At 38.7% G+C, this 22339-nt stretch overlaps 2 protein-coding genes and 1 long non-coding RNA gene across 15 annotated transcripts in view; 1 reads left to right on the forward strand and 2 right to left on the reverse strand.

Annotated features, from left to right (window-relative positions):
* Window positions 1–8343, reverse strand: part of LOC107271361 — a 13653-nt gene extending 5310 nt beyond the window's left edge. For 4 of the 6 annotated variants that reach the window (XR_003060837.1, XR_003060833.1, XR_003060834.1 and 1 more), the window contains exon 1: window positions 8178–8343. Coding sequence is in view for 2 of the 6 variants with exons in the window: in XM_015747277.2 (XP_015602763.1) it covers window positions 8178–8220 (43 nt within the window). In the remaining 4 variants the exon portion in view is untranslated. The remainder of the gene's footprint in view (window positions 1–8177) is intronic. The other 2 variants (XM_015747277.2, XM_025088593.1) reach the window with 2 other exon arrangements.
* On the forward strand, window positions 118–22279 carry LOC107271356 (metabotropic glutamate receptor 1). Of its 8 annotated transcripts, XM_025088571.1 has the most exons (21): window positions 8180–8248; window positions 8361–8781; window positions 8898–9099; window positions 9183–9417; window positions 10299–10488; window positions 10757–11558; window positions 11623–11777; window positions 11861–11968; window positions 12036–12189; window positions 13602–13848; window positions 14048–14319; window positions 14813–14982; window positions 15152–15228; window positions 15433–15598; window positions 17006–17141; window positions 17886–18088; window positions 18744–18929; window positions 19019–19333; window positions 19441–19675; window positions 20471–20831; window positions 20908–22279. In XM_025088571.1, exons 6-21 carry the CDS (start codon window positions 11309–11311, stop codon window positions 21197–21199), a joined length of 3327 nt encoding a protein of 1108 aa, XP_024944339.1. In that variant the 5' UTR covers window positions 8180–8248; window positions 8361–8781; window positions 8898–9099; window positions 9183–9417; window positions 10299–10488; window positions 10757–11308; the 3' UTR covers window positions 21200–22279. The 8 variants fall into 8 exon arrangements, with proteins under 8 accessions (XP_024944340.1, XP_024944341.1, XP_015602751.1 ...); XM_015747264.2 differs by lacking the exon at window positions 10299–10488; XM_025088572.1 differs by lacking the exons at window positions 8180–8248; window positions 8361–8781; window positions 8898–9099; window positions 9183–9417; window positions 10299–10488 and adding exons at window positions 118–509; window positions 1227–1422.
* Window positions 9426–13169, reverse strand: LOC107271362. The gene is made up of 4 exons (XR_001538609.2): window positions 12882–13169; window positions 11611–11675; window positions 11286–11521; window positions 9426–10406 (listed from the first exon to the last, which is right to left on the reverse strand). It is a non-coding gene; the product is annotated as an uncharacterized LOC107271362 (long non-coding RNA).
* Window positions 22280–22339: the final 60 nt, after the last annotated feature.

Raw genomic sequence — 22339 nt, forward strand, 5'->3', positions numbered from 1 at the left:
AAGGGGGGGGGGGGGGGAGTAGACGGAAATGACGGTTCATCGACTTTCAATAGCGGATAAAAAATAATTTCGTTGCCTTCCGACCAAAAATACATTTTTCGTATTGAAAATAATCCAGTGGTCACCATAGGATGGGTTAATGGATACGTCAGGTCGTCATCGTCGCGACGCTCGTTCCGTCCGATCCGACGTCGACGTCGTATATGTGGCGCATGTGCCCGCGAAAACGCGCGACGCCGAAATGCGCGATTCTCAACGTCGACGTCGACGTCGAGCAGTTCAAACGTCGCGCGCCGTGCGGACGCTCCACTATTTTCAACAGTGACCAGTGATTTTCATAAAGTATTATAAGAGTTGTGGAATACTTGATTTTTAAAAATTTTACAATTACAAGCATTTTGCGAATGTGTAATTGCTGACACATGGTTGTTATATAATTCATAAATTTTTTTTATCAAGAAAAAAGACAAATTTTTAAAACGTTCAATATCCGTACTATGGACTTGACGGTAAGTGTCTTTTTTCCTAGTATGCATATACATATATTCTATATTTATAGTATATGGTAATACAAGTCGACTTAAATTTAGATCTCAGACTACTTCATGTGATTCTGAATCATTGTTATACGTTGAAATACAATCCAATTCCGAAATTTATTGATCACGCTAGATTTGTATTAAAAAAAATTAAATATGCAAAAAATTATTTTTCAAATTTTTTTATATAGTCGTAGATCTCACGTTGGTTTGAAAAATTGTACATTTCACACGTGGCCTAAAGGTTTTTTTAATTTATATATTATATTTTAGGTTAAGCCTTCTCCGAAGTTGTGTAACACAACGTCAAGTCGTGAAATACGACCGTTCAAATATTACGAAAGATACACTTTATGTCTGTTTTTCATAAGTTTTTTTATCTCTCGCAATGTTTGGATTAGGTTTCAGTGTATTTAAAACTCCTTTGATCGATTATTATTAGAGAAGTCAGAAAATAAACAAAAAGTGGATTTTACAAAATTTTACGAAAAAAAAAAGTTGACAAAAAATCCAAACTTAATAATCGACATTCATTAAGCGAGGAGTGACGTAAAGCGCGATAACGATAGCGCATAAACTTAGGACGGTACCACGTTGCCATTAAAAAGTCAAAGCAAAAAACAATCATCCCAAACGACATTAACAATTCTACTATCTCAATTACCAAATCAATTAAAACAATTACAGATTCTTTTATTAATCTCGCAATAGGCACACAGCATCCCGTCCAAATGATCTTCCCAAGAGCAAATTAATCGTGACTACCCACACGGTCACGTGCTTTATGAATGGTCCAGCCACCCCTTGAGGAAACAATCGCCAAGAATGAACAAAAGCGAATATACACATAGAGCGAAAAAGAATTAGTAGCTCGGTCGATAAAGTAGACACCTGAAATTCACCCGACTTTCATATAATTAAACAACGACATTGAAATCAGCTCAGAAACTATGATCCCCCCAGTACCAAAGCCTCGAAAAATTATTTCACCATTCTAAAAATATCCCAGGTCCCATTCCATCCCCATTGATTGATCGCATTGCGTTATCCGCCGAACGAGCGTTATGTTAAGTTGATAAATAGAAACAGAACTGCGGCTTATTATTAGCTCAATCATAATGCACTCAGTGTAAGGTTCGTCGGTTCACAAGAGCAGCACGTTAGTCCACGTATGATGTATAAATTACATGCACTTCTACAGGGTTGTTCAAAAATATTGCGCCGCCTTCAAATAGTTTCATCGCAAAACCGAAATAAGCTAACTTCAGTCGATACAATATTTCAGAGCACAACATTATTCAGGTTAAACGACCCACCTGAAGTTAGCCTGTTCGTTTGATATCGATGCTACAACTATTTGCGGTTGGTGCGTTTGTACTGAATAACTCTGTACACCATGCACTGTATACTATAATATATATAGGTTAGGTTAGTATCATACGTCATCCCACAACGTGGATATACATATCTATTTGACGGTACTAAGTACGTACTCACATGTAGATCCCACTCCGGACGTATCTGCCCACCCTAATACTACATATGATCCACATGGCACGCGACCCTATTACCACTACAGGTCCTTACAGAATTCCTACATGAATTGCTACGAAATTACGCAATGAGGTTAGTTTTGATTAATAATCACACACGCATTAAATATTAGGTATGGGATAAAGCTTTATGTGAATAACCCATAAGAATCTGAGAGTTTCACTTATGAGATGTAAATAATTAAATCGGGGAACTTGATGACGACCAAGTTTCATAGGTATTATTTAATGGTGAAGAAAGTGGACATATATATATAGGGTTGTTCATGGGATTCCTATGGGATTGAAAGGGGCAACGGGAGTGCCTTGTAATTCCTGGGAGCAATGGAGCTGGGATGTTTTAGTAATTTGCCGTTTTGTACTCGGCTATCGTTTACCGTGACTCTAGACACTTGCAAAACGTGACTTGCATGGCTATACGTATATTTCTTGCGATACTACTTTACTATGGTGGATTACAGGTGCTCCATTAGAAACATCATAAGATAGCTATGGCATTACGTGACTGGAATAGTATTGAATAATGAATTACGATTACCCATAAGTCCTTGCATTTAACGCATAAATCCTGCTACGACAACTGCTGTTAGTTCTAGGAATATCTAGAAATATATATATAAGTAAAAAATATATACAGGGTGGTCGTTATGAAACGCACTGTAGTAACATCGTTGCATTCCTTGTCAAATTCTAAGGAATACGTGTATTTTCATTTTTTATTTCATATATCAAATTTTCGAGATAATCAAGGTTGAAGTTGCAGTGATGCGACCAATCAGAACGCCTTTAACGGCGCGTAAGTGACGTCGCGAGCCAGCCCGCAAGGCCTGCTTACACTAGGCCAATGACACTAAAACTATCGTCTCTTGTATCTTACTCAATTACATGCAGATAAACGGGGACACTACGACGATACTCTTAGTGTTATTGGCCTACTGTAAGCAGGTCTTGCGGGCTGGCTCGCGACGTCATCTACGCTCTGTTTAAACGCGTTCTGATTGGTCGCATCACTGCAACTTCAACCTTGATTATCTCGAAAATTTGATATATGAAATAAAAAATGAAAATACACGTATTCCTTAGAATTTGACAAGGAATGCAACGATGTTACTACAGTGCGTTTCATAACGAACACCCTGTATATGTACTAATTCACAAATTTATAATGAGCAATCTCGGAATTTTCGATTTGCTTGTTCAACCCTTTGTCGAAGATTAAACACCTCTCCAGATTGATTTAATGTGATTGTACATTTAATGCTGTGATAAAGAATTTGGTTTTGGTTGGTATTTTTAAAGAATCTACAAATTTCTAGATCCTCTTATTAAGATAATATTTAAGAATTATTATTTTTCTTTTAAGATATGTATTAACAGATGTTCGACATTGCACATACATGCCAGGTGCTTCAAAATGGGATCAATCTGATATTTATTCAGCTGTAATCTCAATGGAATTTATCTGAAGCGAGGTATTCGGTGAATGCCAACTACTTTTCCAGTTTTGCTTGTCTTTCCAAAAATTCAGTAAAGCCTAAAAAAACAGAACAATATAAATAATATCATTTTATAATTAAACTTTTTTTTAGTTACCTTAGCCCCATTATCTTTCCATGGTTTTGTACGGTTATTAGTTCCTGTGAAATTGTCATTTACGCTCCGTTTAAACGCGTTCTGATTGGTCGCATCACTGCAACTTCAACCTTGATTATCTCGAAATTTTGATATATGAAATAAAAAATGAAAATACACGTATTCTTTAGAATTTGACAAGGAATGCAACGATGTTACTACAGTGCATTTCATAACGAACACCCTGTATATACAGGGTTCCAGTTGAAAACGTGTAATTATATTTGACAGCTGCCAAAAAGTCAGTAACACTTACGTATCATGCCACGTTAAGAATTTATAACAAAATAAATGGTAAACATTCACTTACGAAGCTTTAAGCTCGATTCATATCGTTCAATGAGTCACTCGAGTGTACTCGACGTTTGGATTGGAAAGTGACGCTGAAAAGTTTCCAAATGATCAAATGCAATTATTATTGTTTAATGGCATAGGACGGTTTTTGACTTTTTTCTTTTTTTTTTTTTTTTTTTTTTTTTTTTTTTTTTTTTTTTTTTTTTTTTTTTTTTTTTTTTTTTTTTTCCTTTCTTTGGCTAAGGGGAAGAAGAATTTACACGATATTTCCGTTCGCAGACTTAATCAAGATGGCGGTACATTCTGGTTTCCGGTATTCCACCACAATTTCCCTTTTCGTTTCCTTTTCTCGTGTTATCACTAGTCCCTCTCTCTCTCTCTCTCTCTCTCTCTCTCTCTCTCTCTCACACACACAGAAGAAATGACTGTGCCGTTCTGACGTGCGCCATGCTTTTCTGTTACTGACCGATGTCTCTTGTCACTTTGAATGAAAGTGGTATTGAGTTACTGTGTGGGAACGGCTGTTTCTTGCTTGATGCATTTTTGCTCTACGCTCCGTTTGGTTTTCTAATGTTTTCCATCGGTTTTGCGGATTCTCCTTACTGACATACTTGGCCGCGGATGTTGTCTGCGATCTGTAACGCGAACCATTCTGTGAACTGAAACTCGTCGAGAGCCCCACCTATTGTCATTATCTATTGATGCCGACTCTTGGACACTTTCTATTGGCTCTAATCTGTTGACATCGGTTATCGGCTCTGTTTCTATTTTATATGTAATATCCACTTGGAGGGGCCAGCACTAGATTTTGACTGGTTGGTTTCCTTACGCTTACGTCGTCAGGTTATTTTGTGTCTGTGAAGGGCTTTAGAATGTCAAAACAAAGGCGCGCTGCGGTCGGCGACGGGAAAGGAGCGACGACCGGCGCCCCCTGTGAGCATCCTTCCCAAATAAGCTCTGCCTAGTCGTGACGTCAGGTGTGATCCTCAAAATAAGTAATTGGGGCTTTAAAGGCCCACTGTCTAGCATGCCCAAATTACGATCAGCCGGACATTCTCCAGTGTATAAATAACCGCCTGTACAAACTCGACTCCCTTACGGCTCACGTGGACAGCCTTCGTAAAGAGGTAAATCTGCTCGCTGGGGACAATGCCGCCTTTATAAACGCCTTGCTAGAAGTCGAGCAAACGGTCGCGACTACAGAAGACGTCACTGGTCCGATCAAGACTACTGGCAAAGAGAAATGCGACGAACTTATTGCCGTCAAGAAATTGAAGCCTGACCTTAGGGCTCCCTCTGTCGATGCTTCCTTAGCGGATTAGAAAATATACATTAATAAACGGCACCCGCTGCAATTACATAAGTTGCCTGACCGAATCGTCAAGAGTTTCTCATCTGTCAGCCTAAGATTTGAATGAATCAGTGATGCTGCCATCTTTGCGAAAGAGAATGCTCACTCGAAGTCCCTCAAAATTTTGCCATCTGTGGACCTGTCGCAACTCTCTTTATGACTCTTTGGAATAACCGTATACTCCTCTTGAGAGCATTTTCTGCAAAGCTTCTTTGATACTTTGCGTTCCTTCCACTTCCTTATTATACTATACTCTATTGTGCTTCGATATTTCCTAGTCTAATTCTATGTTTACCGTGTTAGCTTGTTACCTTAAACCATGTTGGCTTTAAGTATTCACTTTTACATTTTTCGCTATGGTCCTCAAGGATCTAAGATCCAGGATCAAATAAATCCTACTCTGTTCTATTCTGTTCTCTCTCCTCTCCCTGCCAATGTCTGCCAATTTTATCTCCCTCTTTTTCACGACTGAAATCTCCTATCGCGTGGAAATTAATTGCGTTTTAATATCTTCAACAGAACTTCACCCGACTCCTATCCCATTTCCGTCACGATAACAGCGGAAGCTGTTACGGTATTCCATCTTCCTCTTATTCATACGAAAACTGCTTTGGTTAAACCAAGACTCCGCTCTGCTCCTGGTATAACTTTACCTTATGTAACCTCAACTTTAGCCACATTTTAACCTGAGCTCACATTCTTTTTCTTGTAGGTCACCATGGCCTCCATGCCCATTGCTCTGCACAGTCGAAAATTTGATGGTACTCTTATTTTTCTTTTTAAGCGTTAGTCCTAAATACGAAAAAAAAGGTAAATATTTGTCTCGGCTCAAAATTCACTGTATAGATATATCGTGCACGTAAGTACGAAAAACTTTTTAAAATTTCATATTTTTATTTTCGTATGAAGGCTTTTTATGACATAAAACACGAAATTAAGAATTTTTATTATATTTTCACTAATTTATTTTTCAATTTAAAATATTGCATTTTTTTCATTTTTCTTATTGTCTCGCGTAAGAGTACCTGGTATTGTTATCATTATTATTATCTATCTTCATTAGTTGGTAGGTGAGAGAAGGATGATATAACGTCATGATATAACATTTACGGAAAGGGAAATGTAGGTCTGGATATATCGGTTCATATCCTGAGATATGTATAGTCGGTGTTATATCCATATATGTGTATATATGTATATTAAAGGGATTTCACGAATAAGGGATGATCCTGTATACGGCTGAGAAATGATAGAGTCATATTTTTTCACGTAAAATATTAACGGATTTGTCCGCCTAAGAGTCACTGCCGAGTTTGCCGTCTATGTTCCATATTATCGTTGTCTGCTTCGCACTTACCCTCTGTTATTGGAATAAAGCCAGAGAGCGATAGGAGGAGAGAAAAGGGGGTGTTAAGAAAGGAAAAAAAAACGCTTATTATTCCAAGAATGACAATCCCATAGAATTTATGGAGTTTCATAATCCTGTAATTTTTGCGATGGAAGGATTGTATTGAAGAATTGTCCAGGGGGATGAAATTGAAGAAAAAAAAAAGAAAAAAAACGAAAAACGAATAAACAACTGTGTATTCTAAAATATCTTTCTAGAGCAGTTTGCATTGGTACCCTGCTAACTAATTAATTTGCTACTTTTCCAATAACCGCACCATTTTTTTCATCCCCGAAAAGGATTAAACTTTACAATAGGTTTGAGAAGTTAAGCGGAGGGACTATAATAAGGGTGGCTCGACCATGGTAAATATCCTTGCGAACTTTAATTTGCCGGGAACATAGGGGTTGAAACTAGGTTAGGTTAGGTTAAGTCAGATCAAAGGTTAACCACAACAATTTTGAATTTTTTATTTTTCCAAAAATCCCGAAACCTCCCTAATTTTCGAGTTTAATACTCTTTGCGTCGCTTTTAAATTCGATTAACGAAGCGACGCCAGACGTCGAGTTTCGTCGACGCCTTCCACACACACACGGAACATTGCCTCAACGCGTTTTCACCGTTGAGTGAGAGTTCCTTGACTTTCAAAATCACGTTAAACTCAGTCATAGGAGTATATGCATATATATATTAAATGCAAGGCGTCTATGTAACACAGAAAACTTAGTTATCTCGTTGTCATCCCCTTTTAACATTACATAGTACCTACCCCGTGCTATGAGAATATGGCAAAAACTAACGCAGACCTTTCGCCTGGACTGAAAAACTTTTTCCCAAGTTTCAAAAAGTTCCCTGGATTCTTCTACCGACGTAATGATTACGTGCGCACACCCCCCTTTCCTCCCTTTATGAATACGCGAGTTTCTGTTTTGTTTGGCTACCAGAAATTGTAAAAGTTTTTTTTTTCAACTTCCTCTCTTTATCGCTACATTCGTGAAAGACGCGTTCGCAAAACGCAAATTCTTGCAATTTCATCGTTAAGCAGTCTCGTGGATGCCCAAAGTTTCGCGTGAAATTAGGGAACATCACGAGGCAACGAAAAGCTGGTCCAAACGTATAGCGATGGTTATATTGGCTACGTCATTGGCGTTCGTCCAAAAGTAGGCGAACGATAACAAACGATATTTGCCATTAACCGAATTAAAGCTTAATGCGAAATTCGATTGATTAGACCGGCCAACTCGTTCGAAGCAGATACTACCAACTTGACACCGTCCTAAATAAACCATATACCGAAAACAGTGTGAAGACTCGAATAAAATAGCTGCATATTTTAAGCAGAACGAGCACGTCAAATATTACCTGTCAAAATGTATCAGTAAATAATATAATAAAGAAAGATCCTATAGAAAAACACTGACCTTCCGACCTGAAGAGATGAAAAATTCTGCTTACAACTTTCATCGATACCCACAACAGGCCGAAGCTTAAAGTAGGTTAGACGTAAGGAATCACGTCCATCACCGGAAGTGAACTCCGTTAGCCGTCGATCCCTGTGCAAAGTGTTGCCAACAGAGTTTAATCAGAAATTACTAAATATCTAGAAAGACATCTATACGTCAAGCTGAGTAGCACGAGCGCACTCAGATTAATGCGGCCGCTCCCCTAGAGAGGGCAGTAGGGTTTGCCGATGCCAACCCATGATTCACCATGGCCCAAACCGTCTTGGCAAATTTACTACGGAATTGACAGTGGTAAAAAAGTGTTATCATGAAGGAGGTATAGCCCATGGAAAGGAATAGGGAAAACAAGTAATACATAGAAAGAGTGAGTGAGAGAGATGGGCAGAGTAAGAAAAAGCTACACAGGACCAAGTGAACGGATGGAGGAAAAATAAAAACTCCAAGCTGATACATTCCATGGATTCCATGTTTATCAGACAGTCTCCCGGCTGACGGATACTGACAGACGAGCGCTGCCTATTATACTATGTGATAGCTTTGTGTAGTCCTGATCAATTATTTGGTAATAATTAGAATAGTATGCATTTATACTTTACTTTACTTTTCTTTCTCATATTTATTTTTATATTTTTCATGTTTATTGTTAGATTTTGAAAACTCTTTATTTATCGATTATAGATTGCAAATGCTGTTTCTAATCGACTCTGCAAATTTTCATTGCAATGATCCCAGCTCGGATATGTCTAATCGATAGACAAGACTGCTTCGACACTCCTGATGTCTAATCGGAGAAATCGATTAATCAATCACAGCACGCGGTGACGTATCGATAGGCTTTCGTGTGCAGAATTAACGAGACCCCACACAGAGAAAGTACACGGTAAACCGCTGTTAATTACGACAGCCACACCTAACCTATTTACTTAGACTGGTCCCTGTTAACAGTTTACCTAATTTGCGTAGGTTCGCCCGGCTGCTTTGAACGTAGTGAAGCCACTGGAAGACGCTTAGAAATCGTTGGTCCCGCATAGGAGTTATGCTGCTGAAATTCTTTGCGGCAATGAAAAAAAAGAAAATTTTTAAAAACAGATTATCGAGGCCTTTGTCCGGAAATTAATACGCTTTGACTCTGGTTCTAGTGTGAATTAGGAATTGCTAATAATGCACGAGATCTCGTTGATCATCTCGAAACTCAAGTGTAAGGGCATTTCGTATGTCTACTGGTCTATTTTAATTATTTATTACAGGATACCCGTCGTCAAGTATTTATCATTTATACTGGATGTTATCACTGAAGGAGATACTGGTAAAGAGGTCCCTGTATATTGTGTGGCTCAGAGGCATTTCAATCCCCTTTAAAATGTTATGATTTCAACATATCCTCCATGCCCACTGTGCCCACTAGTAGTCATACACACACAATTCCATATGGCTGGTCCTCTTTATTAGTATCTCCTCGGTGCTTTTACAGACGTTTCCTATATATAGGGTAATTCATAAGAAACGTACCACCTGAAGTTTGCTTGTCCATTTAATTTCTATTGTAGAACCACCTTCAAGTGATCTACTGAATAATCATATTTAGATTCTGTACTATGTACAGTCTCTAATCTCAGGGAATATACAAAGAGAATCAAAATACATGATTGTACCTCTACTGTAATTATACATGTATAGTTAGTTGTAGGTTAGATTACATAGGATCACATAAAGCTTTTGGAATGCTTTGAAAATCTCTCTAACAGGGCTCTTGTATGGGTAGAACATTCAAATAAGTCTTGAATTACGACCTTTTCGAATTGTCCTCTTTCATCTTTTTTATTGCCGTTTGGAAAATGTTTTACTAATTCTGACGTTCTTTGATCCAGCCTATACGTATTAGAAATATTCTGCTACCCAAACGATAATCGATAAAATTCACATCCCTGCAACAAATTATTATAGGGAATCTGTTTTGCGTTTCTTTTGAACATGAGTCTATGTTCCGTCATTTTGTTTTTATAATTTTTTTCGAAATTTTGCATTGATCATTCGAAAATAAAAATTAGGATTTTCTACTGATACAATCCTGTACTTCAGCTGGAGAATACGACCGGATGTTACGTCACTTGCGCTGCCACAAGGATAGATAGGTACCCGACCACCATTCATCCCTCAAGATAGATACGTAGTCCCGTGGGAAGATGCCTGGAAAATGAATGGGATATCCCGTTACTCTACGGTGTAGTCAGCTCCATACACGCACCGGAGCTTTGAACATCTTCGTGACGTAATATTAATTATCCAAGATTGCAAGTGTAGGAAGTTACTTTATATTACTATATGTATCACTATCCTATACCTAAATTTTTAGATTGTAGATTTATTAGTATCTCGCTCAATGAGACCATATTGAATGTTCATAGATATATGCGTGTTTTGAAAAATCTCTTGATTCCTCACGATTATCTAAAAATATTGTGAAAACCATGAAATTTGTGATATCCAAACGACAATACGTTTTTGAAAAATTCAATCTCCCGTCTTGTCTGTTTCAGAACGGATATCAATTTTGAATAGTTTCTAGTCGATGCAATTCAATATCGGAACAGACGCGCTGTGAAAAGTTCGGATTCACGCTCAAGAAAGATGGCATATGTCAAAGTTCAAAACTGATAAGAAGTACACGTGCCTATTCGGAATGTAGTCAAGTGTTGAACTTTGCCAACTAACTATTGAACAAGATTCCTAAACATCATAACTGATAACATGTAAAATAAGTTCCACAAGAAATTTTTCAATTTAAAAAAATGAAAAGTGATTATGCACCCTTTAAAAGGACAGTCAAAATACAATACAGATGCAAGATGAACGATGATAAAACATTCTTCAAAAAATGACTCGAAATAATAAAATCCTCAGTCCCATAATGAACAAGTATTAAATTTCAAAAATTCTCCACGCAATGCAAACGACAAGAAAAACAAGCGGACAATATTTTCTCTAGTCACTACAAGAATGATTGATATAATAGAACGAAGTCATGGTATCAAATTGTACACCCGTTAGACATTTTCACCGTGGTACCTGGAGAGAAAAATCTCAGCACCATGATGATCTTGCTGGTATCCTGCTGGTGGTCCTTGACGACGATTTCCCAATCACTCAGGACCGGTGATCCTTCAGCTAGAGTCCGTGGGGACCTGGTGGTCGGTGCACTTTTCAGTGTTCATCAGACACCCCGTGGTGGTCAGGGTGCACTTGTCTGCGGACCCGTCCGAGAGGTATACGGCATCCAGAGGGTGGAAACAGCCCTGATCACCCTAGACAAGATAAATCGGGACACCACAATATTGCCAGGTATGTACTCTGTTTTGGGTATCTTTCAAAATATGACGTCCGCTATACCCACCTCGTGCATCAGGAGTCACACTGGGTTTGGAAGCTCGCGACTCGTGCTGGTCAGCTCCAGTTGCTCTGCAACAAAGTATCGAGTTAGTACGTGATGCGATTACGCCAGCGCTTACGCAGCCCGAACATCCGGACAATTCTGCTAACTGTCTATTGGATTCGTTACAGGTGAAATTAAATCGTCTGTATAATTCGTGTAATTAATTTAAAACCGCCTTGTTAATTGGCTTGACGGGCTGCAATTGTTTTAGACGGAGACGCCGGTGACTAAGGCGCCACTTATAGGTGTGGTGGGTCCGGGCTCTAGCTCGGTAACGCTCCAGGTTCAAAATTTGCTCCAACTTTTTTCCATTCCTCAGGTAACGAGCGGATACTATTACTTTGTATAAAAAATATATTAAGGGAAAAACTATATATCTGATGTAGATTGGATATTCATCAACTTCGAGGGATCTCAGCGATAAGAGTAGATACTCCACGTTTCTGCGTGTGGTTCCCTCTGATTATTATCAGGCCCAACTATTAGTTGATCTTGTGCGAAATTTCAATTGGACCTACGTATCGATTGTGAATACCGACGGTGAGTAATAATTGATAATAAACATATAAAATAGAAGTAACTCTGTGAGAAAGATGGGAGAGGTTGATCATCTACTATGTTACTAAGAAGGTTGATAAATTAATAATAAAAAGAAGCGTTGGTCAAATAAAACAAAACAGACAAAATAAAACAAAATTTTACGCAATTGCACTTTACTAAAAAAAATTATAAGCTCCTTGGATCCTACTTTCTACTTTCAACGTCCCTGCTTTAATTAAAAAGTCTGTGTACATGAATGGTAAATCCTGATTAGACTGCAAGTCAAATTGAAAATACAGGGTTTCGAAAGATGAAATCCATCCAACTAATTTCCACAACGATAACCCCCGGTTGATCATGTCACGGCCTACTAATTTCATTTTTACAATTTTTTTTCTGACTGATTACAACTTGTTTTTCTTTATTATTACCTTCTCATCCGTGCAGACATTTCGTCTCCTTTTTCGGAGGCTTTTCAAATCGAGAACAAGCAAAAAGTCAAAATAAAAAGAGCACGCGTACACAAAAGCCAGGCGCATCATACAAATCATTAATTAGGCTATGCATCTACAAGTACAACTGTATATCCAAGTAACGTATCCACTAGGGTGACACGGAAAATTAATTACCATACTGAAGAAGGAACTGGCTAATTAGCAGACTTATTCAATTGTTTGTATTATTATTGTTACCTGGGAACAAATCTGGACATAGTATTTATCATTCTCAATCCATTTTGAACACACGAAATGTCACTATTTCCTCGAGGATGAACTAAACCGGCTCAACTCGGTGAAAATTTTTACTTTTTACTATCGCACGAGAACAAGAGACACAGAGGTAGACAAAGTGGATCTCGTGTAGCCGAGTTAGGTCCAATCGAAAAAGCTATAAGAATGCAGTCCCGTCAAATTGTACCTTCCAGCTGTCACTAAGTAATTAACCTTTCTGCCACCAGACGTCGCATTCTCGATTTGTGTCCCCAGTAGAGTACGAAAGCTTCTATGGAAACTGCCGGATGTCGTGGGCAACGAGCCCACCGCTATTACCGCTACGCCGGAAGTCACGTGATTGGCGAGCTATTGGGGCTCGAAGAAGCCAAGAGATTAGGTTAGGTTTTGCGCGGCGCTATCGGCTAATTACATTACGGTTGTGCGGCGCTCGCGTCGAGTGGAAACGCCGGGGTATTGGAAGGCGAGAGACATGGCGGGTAGATTTGATTTTCTACAGGAAGTCGATATAGAGAGAGGAAGTGGAAGTGAGTATCGGTTGTGGTGCACTTTTATTGGTCGGTTAGAGACAGTACGATCAAGCAGGTCAGCTACCCGGGAATGTTATTTTTTTTCTGTAAAGCAAATAGAAAATTGAGAGCACAACCAGTGGCGTATGGCTGCATTAATTATAACTTTCAGAGAATTATGGCCAAAGCGGTATGCAGGCATTTCGTGAACTTGCCGAAAAAAGTGGCGTATGCGTAGCCCGTGAAGACGCCGTCCTCTCGACGGCGGAGGACGATGCCTTTGACGCCGTTCTTGAAAATCTTGATCAGGATCATGCTGCTAACGTCGTCGTTTGCTTTTGCGAGGGGATGACGATGCATGGACTTTTGGCAGCTTCAAAAAGGCTCAATCTTACTGGAAGATTCCTATTTATAGGCAGGTCAGTGTTTTTGACTTTGTACGTCTTTACTTCCTATCACCGATGGATGCTCTCTAGTTGATAATTTAAAGATAATTACTGGCTGTAAAGCTATAAACAGGTAAACCTACAATTAGAATGAAATTCCATCCCCGCGGCACCAATTAATATTCTCGGTAATTAGAAATCGATTATTATCCATTCTTGTTATACGTAATAGCGACGGATGGGCCGACCGCGACGAAGTCGTCGAGGGCTTGGAGGACGAAGCCTGGGGCAGCCTGTCAATACGGATTCATTCACCCTACGTGTCTGAATTCGATGACCACTACTTCAACCTAAATCCCTTTAACAACACGCGAAATCCATGGTTCGCTGAATTCTGGCAGCACAAATTTAATTGCGTGTTGCCGGAAATGCCTGCGGATGAGGACTATCTCTCATTGCCATTGACAACCACGGAATTGCCAAGGACCAAGAGGACTTGTACGGGTAAGATAATCAAGAGAGATGGACAAATAATATTTCTTTATTTACTCTCACTGAGGAAAGCTTGAGGTTGTATGCTGTGTTCTATTTCGTCGTTGCGAATAAACTCCTGTAATTGCAATTCCATATATCGTGTGCAACTACAACTTGGAATTGTACCGTAATTAATTCGTTCTGTGTCTACGGAACGGTAACGAGAGTAACGAGACCGACTTTTCAAAGTGGAATGTTTTAGGCAAATGCAAAACCGGGTTCGATTCGTCGCATGCATGCATGCATTTGTACATATATGCATGCATACATATAACTTGCATTGCAGTGCATATAGAGCAGAACGGCACGATAACGGAATACAAAACAAGGATTAATTGATTTGTACGCAAATTTGATTAGTTAACGATGGGCAATAAACACGATTTGTAATTGACAATTGTTATGATGATTATTGAGGAATTGCATTCGTATATTAATTGAGTGTCTGTTTTTCTTCTTTCAGGCAATGAGACACTTGCTGATAAATACAAGCAGGATCCAAAAATGAGTTTTGTTATGAAATCCTTCTGGGCAATAGCGCATGGACTTCACAATATGCTTGAAGAAATATGCGGTCATGATTATGATGGTGTCTGCAAGGAGGTGTATCCATTTAATGGAACTCTATTCAAGGTACTGAAGTCAAATGGAAAATAAAAAAGTTGAAATAATAAGCTGGATGACTTGAAGAAGCATTTTTACTTTCTGCTTTCTTTATTAAATATATTCCTTAATTACAGTCTTGAATGTTTCTTATACTTTTGTCATTAATATTCGTTATCTCTTTTTATATGGAATGCAGAATCATCTAATGAACATTACCTTCAACTTTGGGCAAGAGGAGGTCGAGTTTGATCGTCGTGGCGATCCTCCGGGCAGGTCGGTGCGTATGGCGATTTCCAATTATTCCAAAGGAACAACGCATAATTTAATTTCAAACCCATGTTTTCTTTATTTACGTTGCGTCTAGTGCACGTGACTACGTGTTCTATTATCTTTTTCATATTATATGTGACTTTTGATGTATTTACATGCAAGAGTCAATAAAGACACCTTGATCGTTGATACGTTCCTCGTCTGCAGATACGAGATACTCAACTTTCAACGCTTTCCAAACGGCACTTATGGCTACATGCAGATCGGTGACTGGAACAACGGCACCCTGTCGCCTTTGGCTTATCCCCAATCTCGAGGTACAGAACTGGTAGAGAGTGTCTGTTCCAAACCATGTCCTCCAGGATACTACAAGGTAATAAGATTTTATTAAAATATTCGATTTGAAGAAAAAAATATAGTAGCTGTAAGGAAATCAAAGATAATATAAGAATTGAAGCGTAACTGACTGTGGATTATCTTCTTCATTGGAACAGGGATTTGAAGGCGGCCATAAGTTTTATAGTAAGGGATGTTATATGATGTACATACAGAAGATAGTCGTTATCAGGATTAATGATAAGATAAACAAAGTCGAAGAAGAGCGTGGCTTTGGAGTGTCTTGGAAATTTTTCAAAAAAAGTCTGTGTTTCACAAACTTTCTATAGAAAATTTTATTCTTGGGGTGGACTGTACCTTACCTAATTGTCCGCTTTAGCGATTTCTGAATGCGAGCCAAATAGCGTGGAATCATCCCCTTACAACCGTTTTGCAACCCCTTTTAGTTGGAATCGTCTGAACCGCAACCGCCGCTTTCCTACTGGTTCTCGTATTTCGACTATTCCGCCATTACTATATCTATTTCTTGGTGATTCCTGATATTTCCTCCCTAACTGTAAATAAGACCCCCCCCTAGTCTACGATATGGCACAGAAACGGTCATTTTTCAAAGGCATTTCTGTTTGCGTCTGCGTTTTTTTCTACCTTACCGACCCTCCCATCAAATATATATGCCTGCACAAAGTCGTGGCAGTCGCGGTGGACGAGTTACAATTTTTTTTTCTTTTCTTTTTTTTGACGCCTTTATATCATTTTATAGTTCTCTCCACCCCCTCATTACTCTCTTCCTCTTCTCCTCAGTCTCTCTTCACTTCTTCCTTGATTCCTTAGACGACCAGAAGTGTCTTCGCGAGAGTCGTTCTTTTTGTTGCCGTGACCCTTTTTGTCTAGCGCCACGGACAAGATGGCCGACACTTCCGTTCCTTTAGAAAAAGAGAAGACAGGGTCCGAGGAAAGGGACAAGAGTATAGGTATACAAACACACACGTGTGCGCGCCTGCGTTTCACTCATAGTGATGTTTATGTCTGTAGTTTAGTTACTCATAAGTAGGCATATACATATATGTAAATATAAATGACTATGCTAATTCACAGTCGTTCATCTACGCCAGTAAAAAATATTTACACAGTGGCACCCCAACCGGAAAAAGCTGCCATCTCGCAGGACTTTTTTTTATCTCTGATTCATTCAAGAATATACCGTACACTCCCGGTGGCTCCGACCACTTTTAATTATTGACTCGCCACTAATTAGTAGCAATTCCACAAGAGGAGGTCTCTGGATAAATTATTGCGAATTAAAGAGATTTGTCGGATTAATTTTTCTCTCTCTCTCTCTCTGTCTCGCTTTTTCTATTTACTCCACTTTCTCTTACTGAATTAATTATACGCTCAACGTAACAAATGTGAGCACTGTACTCACATGTCATACTGTTCCTTACAGAATTTTAAAACTGGCGGCCAGGAAAAGAGATGCTGCTGGGCATGCGTCAAATGCGAGGATCACGAATACGCTGATGAGAGTCAATTAAGCTGCACCGCATGTCCTAGCGGCGAGTGGCCGAACGAAAATAAAACTGGTAAGCATCATTTTTACCCTAAAAATTTTCATGAGCTCTTCCTTCCACAGAACGTTGAAGTCCAAGGTTTCTTTATGGACTTTGGTCAATTCCATGAAACGCAATTGCAGTACGGATATCACGGCTGAAATAGTCACTATGACGTATAGGAAAAAAAGTGAAAAAGAATATAAAGATCTGGAAAAAATGTATCTCAAGACGTAAAATCCACTTTATATTTTTTTTCATAATCCACGTGTCACATGTTATTTACATTAAACTTATATCGTTATCATTTCAAAGAGCTCACTTACAGTATATACCAGAAAGGTCCTTCACTTTCTAATGGACTTTTGAATTATCGGTTTCCAGCCAACAAGTATATCACTGTATACATAGTCTGCTCTTCATCTGAAAATAGATAAAATCTATATATATATACATATACACAGAAAAATCGAATCTGCAGTCACTGTACGTTTTATATAATCTAGAGTTACATATAGATAGTACAGTTACTGGCTTCAATACTGATTTATCTCTAGATACCCCCTATGTATATAAAGCATACATACAATGGATTATATTGTACTTTCTAATGGAGTTATCGATCCCACTCCAGGTACAGTTAAGATAGGTGGATAATACCTACTACAAATTTAATACAGACTTATATGAATTCATTGAAAAATTTTCTGTATAAAGGAGTTTACAGAATATTTATTGTGCTCATATCATTTGCTTTCTTTTCTTATGCGTACACAGGCTGCTACGTCATCCCAATGGAGTATATATCCTGGGGGGATGCTGAAGCTATGGTTGCTATGACATTCAGTGCTGTGGGTCTTATGGCTACTTTTGCGACCTGTCGCATATTCATACGTCATAATGACACTCCAGTAGTCAAGGCCAGCACCAGGGAACTCAGCTACGTCATTCTCGCGGGCATGACCCTGGCGCATATTGCAGTGAGTACTGGATTTAGTAGGGAAAGTGAGAGATTTAAGTTTAAAAATCAGGTAAAGTTGCTATGCTTAATTTTTTTTTTCATGCTTTTATACTTTACTTTGGGATTATCTTTTTTTTGTTGTACCTTGTTAACAGTGAGTTTGCGACGAAACGAATTCCTGATGGCTGTCAAAATTTCCTGAAGCAATCCAAAGCAAAGTATTTAAACTTATTTTGGCTGTTTCGCTTTATTTATTTTTCCCGCACGTCCTTTTCCAGATGCTTGCAAAAGAGAAATATGGAAAAAAAAAGAAAGTCGTCTTACATAAAGATACAGCCGTAGAATTTTGAAAATTCACTGGACCCTGGAGCGACGTTCTATTTATGTATCCTTATGCATATATACGAGCAGTGTCACTACCCAGGACTGCCTAGTGAATTTCAGAAGAACCTGAAACGCGAAAATGGCCGTGGGCCTTGTAGCAAAGCCATTTATACATAATTTGCGAAAGGAGAAACGGAATGCCGAATACTGCTGGGGCGATATCCTTAAATATTACAATCTTATATTAAATATCCAGGACGCCCCTCGAAACGCGAGAGCCACGTATCTCTTAAATTTCCAAACATTAAAGAAACACAATAAGAAAAATATATTTTGTAAAATAATTGCAGATATTCCCAATATTAGCAAAACCCACCAAGATATCATGCGCCTTGACAAGGCTTATGCCAGGCATAAGCTTCGCAATGATGTACGCCAGCCTCTTCACCAAAACAAACAGAATAGCCAGGATATTGGCAGGTTCGAAAAAAAGATTCCCAACGAGAAAACCACTCTTCATGTCCGGTACCGCACAGGTGAGCATTAAAAAAGTACAATAAACTTGATGAATCTCAAAAACAATCTTTCAACCCCTTGCATCTCTCTCTTCGTTCAAAAAATCCAGGTTGTCATCACATGCATACTCATCTTCGTCGAAGCAGGCGTCGCGACGGTGATGCTGCTCATAGAACCGTCCACACCTCGTCTAGAATTTCCATCTCGCAACAGGGCAGTTCTCACGTGTGCGATGTCGCCACGTGCCGTCCTGTCACCATTGGCATTCGACGCTCTTCTTCTAGGCCTCTGTACCCTTTATGCCGTGAAGACACGCAACGTTCCAGAAAACTTTAACGAGGCCAAATTCATTGGGTTCGCCATGTACACCACGTGTGTGATATGGGTGGCATTTGTGCCTATATATTTTGGAAGCGAATCAAAGGTATGTACCTGCATTGTCCATGTATACCTATATCGTTGTAGATGGATGCTGTGGTCCAGCGAAAATTCAATGCTTGATCAGTGGGACGTATTAATTACTGACTGCAGGTGATAACTATGTGCATGTGCGTGACATTAAGCGCATCGGTCACTCTGATCTTCCTCTTCCTGCCAAAGCTCTACATAATAGTACTACGACCGGAGAAGAATAATAGGGCCCTCTTCACGACCAGCAAGTCGATTCGCTGTCACATTGGAGCACGAGTGGCAGCTGCCATTGCTGAACCACCGTCAAAGCAAACAATATACAGATTATCGGGTGCTGGAGAGACGGAATCGATAGGTGAGCAATAGCAGTGATTGGAAAGGATGATTAGATGGTAATTAGGTATTAGATTGTATGATAGTGATGTCATTTTATGTTGCGTCGTTTTCGCTGGAGAGAAATGTGTAGTGTAAATATTCCTGAAATTTTCATTTATCTTTCTTTTATGTCTCGTGCAAGGGGAGAGACGTCGCGACCCTTTTAAAACACCCCGTAAAACTTTGTATCCCGGCAAACATTCTCTCTGGAAATTTACGCTTCGTCGCCTCGTTTATACACAGGGTGTGCACATTTTTTTTTAGTACTGTTTTCATTACTCTTATGACGCTCATAGGAGCGTATGGATACATTTGTTCGTTGTTGTTTTTTATATAAAGAACGGATACTTGAATTTAAATCAGCACTCGGCTTCAATTCGTTCAAAAAGTATCGTTGTTATATGATTTGATTGGTGAGATATTACGATTTCCGACAATAGATTCATATACATTTTTAATTATAAAAATTTTGTGAAAAATCAATATTTTGAATTATTTAATAATTATGGCTAATACGCATCCATAGGAGAATTATTGATGAAAATCCAGGAATTTAGATCGTCTATATATCTGTCCTTGTCTTGTGTACGTAAGCGCCCTTAAGGCCATCTCTCTCGCACTCGCGGCAGGTATAGAAAACTTCAAAATTCTAAGTGCCCAACATTTCTGTGCATCTACATTTAATACTTTTTCACTCTCTGTTCAAACTACTGTCTTGTTTAGATAGATGAATAATTTTTTTCTTTTTCCTTTTTCTTTGTAAACCAATGTACAGCTTACAAACACAACGTGTCGCGACGCACAGCGTCGGTACAAACTGGTCCGGAATTGTTGAACGGCGTGCTAGACGCACAAGGGAGTAGTCCAGGTAAAACGGCAAAACCAAGAAACCAACTGGCAAAATGGATTCCACGAGAGTCCTGCAATTCTCGATCCACGGAATTTTCGAGGATTAGCAAATCCAGTGAGAGTTTGTGCAATGCGTCCCGACGCCCGGCGTCTAATCGTACACGAGGTCACCGTCGCTTGCAAGAAAAAAATACGCACCTCGGAGTCTACATAGGTGGTTCGCAATTGGAATTGTCGGAATGGGCAGAATTGGATGCTAGACGCCTTGTAAATGATCTTCGAAAACGGTGAATATTAAAAATATAGTTTTTTATTTATTTTTTGTAAACTCAAGAATTTCTCTATTAATTATTTCTTTCACAGTTCTCCGGTAAGAGAAGCTAACTTGAGAGCGGTGGACGCGAAACAGACTACAGAAAATACGGAGCGTCGCAATTCTATGAGGTCGTGGACGTCGAAGTCGACGCTTCGTGGCAATTGTGTCAGGTCCACCCCATCAAAAGTGGTTGTGACCAAAATAAAGGATGACACGGCCGCGCGTATTCGCGAAGAGAATGATCATCTCGCTGAAAATGACGATTCTGTCATTAAAATCACTATTACGCTTGGCGGTGATTTGGCAGGTGGTCATGTGGATATCGAACAAACCGGATAATTGTAAGGCTAAAGATTTTCTTGTCATCCATTAAGTTTTTCCTTCTTTTATTTTTATTTAATTAAAATTAAATTATCGAGACGGTGCCAAGTGAGATTTTACAATAATGCCAGTCTGGCCGAAGAATTCGTCGATCGATCATCAAGTTTATAAGTGGAACCAAATGTGTTTTCATGGAACAAGTAGCTGTATATATTATTGCCAAGTCTCTACGTGTATTTTACATACTTAAAACGAAAGGAAAATATCTTGCCAATAATTTTGCATTTTTTTACAATTGAAAAAAATATATACACTAATAGGTGCTGTACTCAGTTTTACGTGCGTCTTGTCAATTAGCAATAGAACTATTTATTTATACAGTGGAATTCCTTTTACAATACACGTTCGACTAAGTTTTAAGCGATGGGATCAAGCAATTTAAAAGAACTCATTTAAGTACCTAATTACGTACGTTAAGTGTTATTAAGCGTTATGCGTGCACCGGTGTAAGTTACACTTAATGAAGATAAAGAAACATATGTAAAATGGAACAAGATTCGAAACAACAAAAAGAGAAATAATACTATTAGTTATAATTAGAGTGACATAATTTTAATATAGTCCAATATGAATTAGCCTGTAGAGAGACAATCAATGAATGCAATAATAAAACGGAGTAGCATACAATCCAAGAAAAAGTCAAAGAGTATTATGCATCAAACTAGTCTCGGCAGTGTAATTTACCATTGAAATAATATGAGATTAGAAAAATAAACAGAATAATGAGAAGAAAATGAAAGATGATCAAGAAAATACTTTTTAATAAATGAAACAAGTTCTTCGGATACATATTACTTCTTTGCCCGCTGAAGGATCAAATCAATGTACTCTTTTTTGTATTGTCAACCAGAAACAAAAAAGAGTACAAATTCTCCATTCTATTTTTAACGTCTATTTCCATGAGAATCGAAATCGTAAAATCTCCCTCTGGGACTAAATAGAATAATGTCGAATAAATTGGACGAACAAATGAGATGCAATCTCTTCCAGCTATTTCGCTTTGTTCTATTTACATTCTATTCCGGTTTTGACATATTTACTGCATTCTTGTAGCAAAAGTTGAATCTATCGCGTTCACACACACACTCACTTGAATGT

The sequence above is a fragment of the Cephus cinctus genome, unplaced genomic scaffold, assembly GCF_000341935.2.
Source record: "Cephus cinctus unplaced genomic scaffold, Ccin1 Ccin1_scaffold0935, whole genome shotgun sequence".
NCBI classification, from domain to species: Eukaryota; Metazoa; Arthropoda; class Insecta; order Hymenoptera; family Cephidae; genus Cephus; species Cephus cinctus.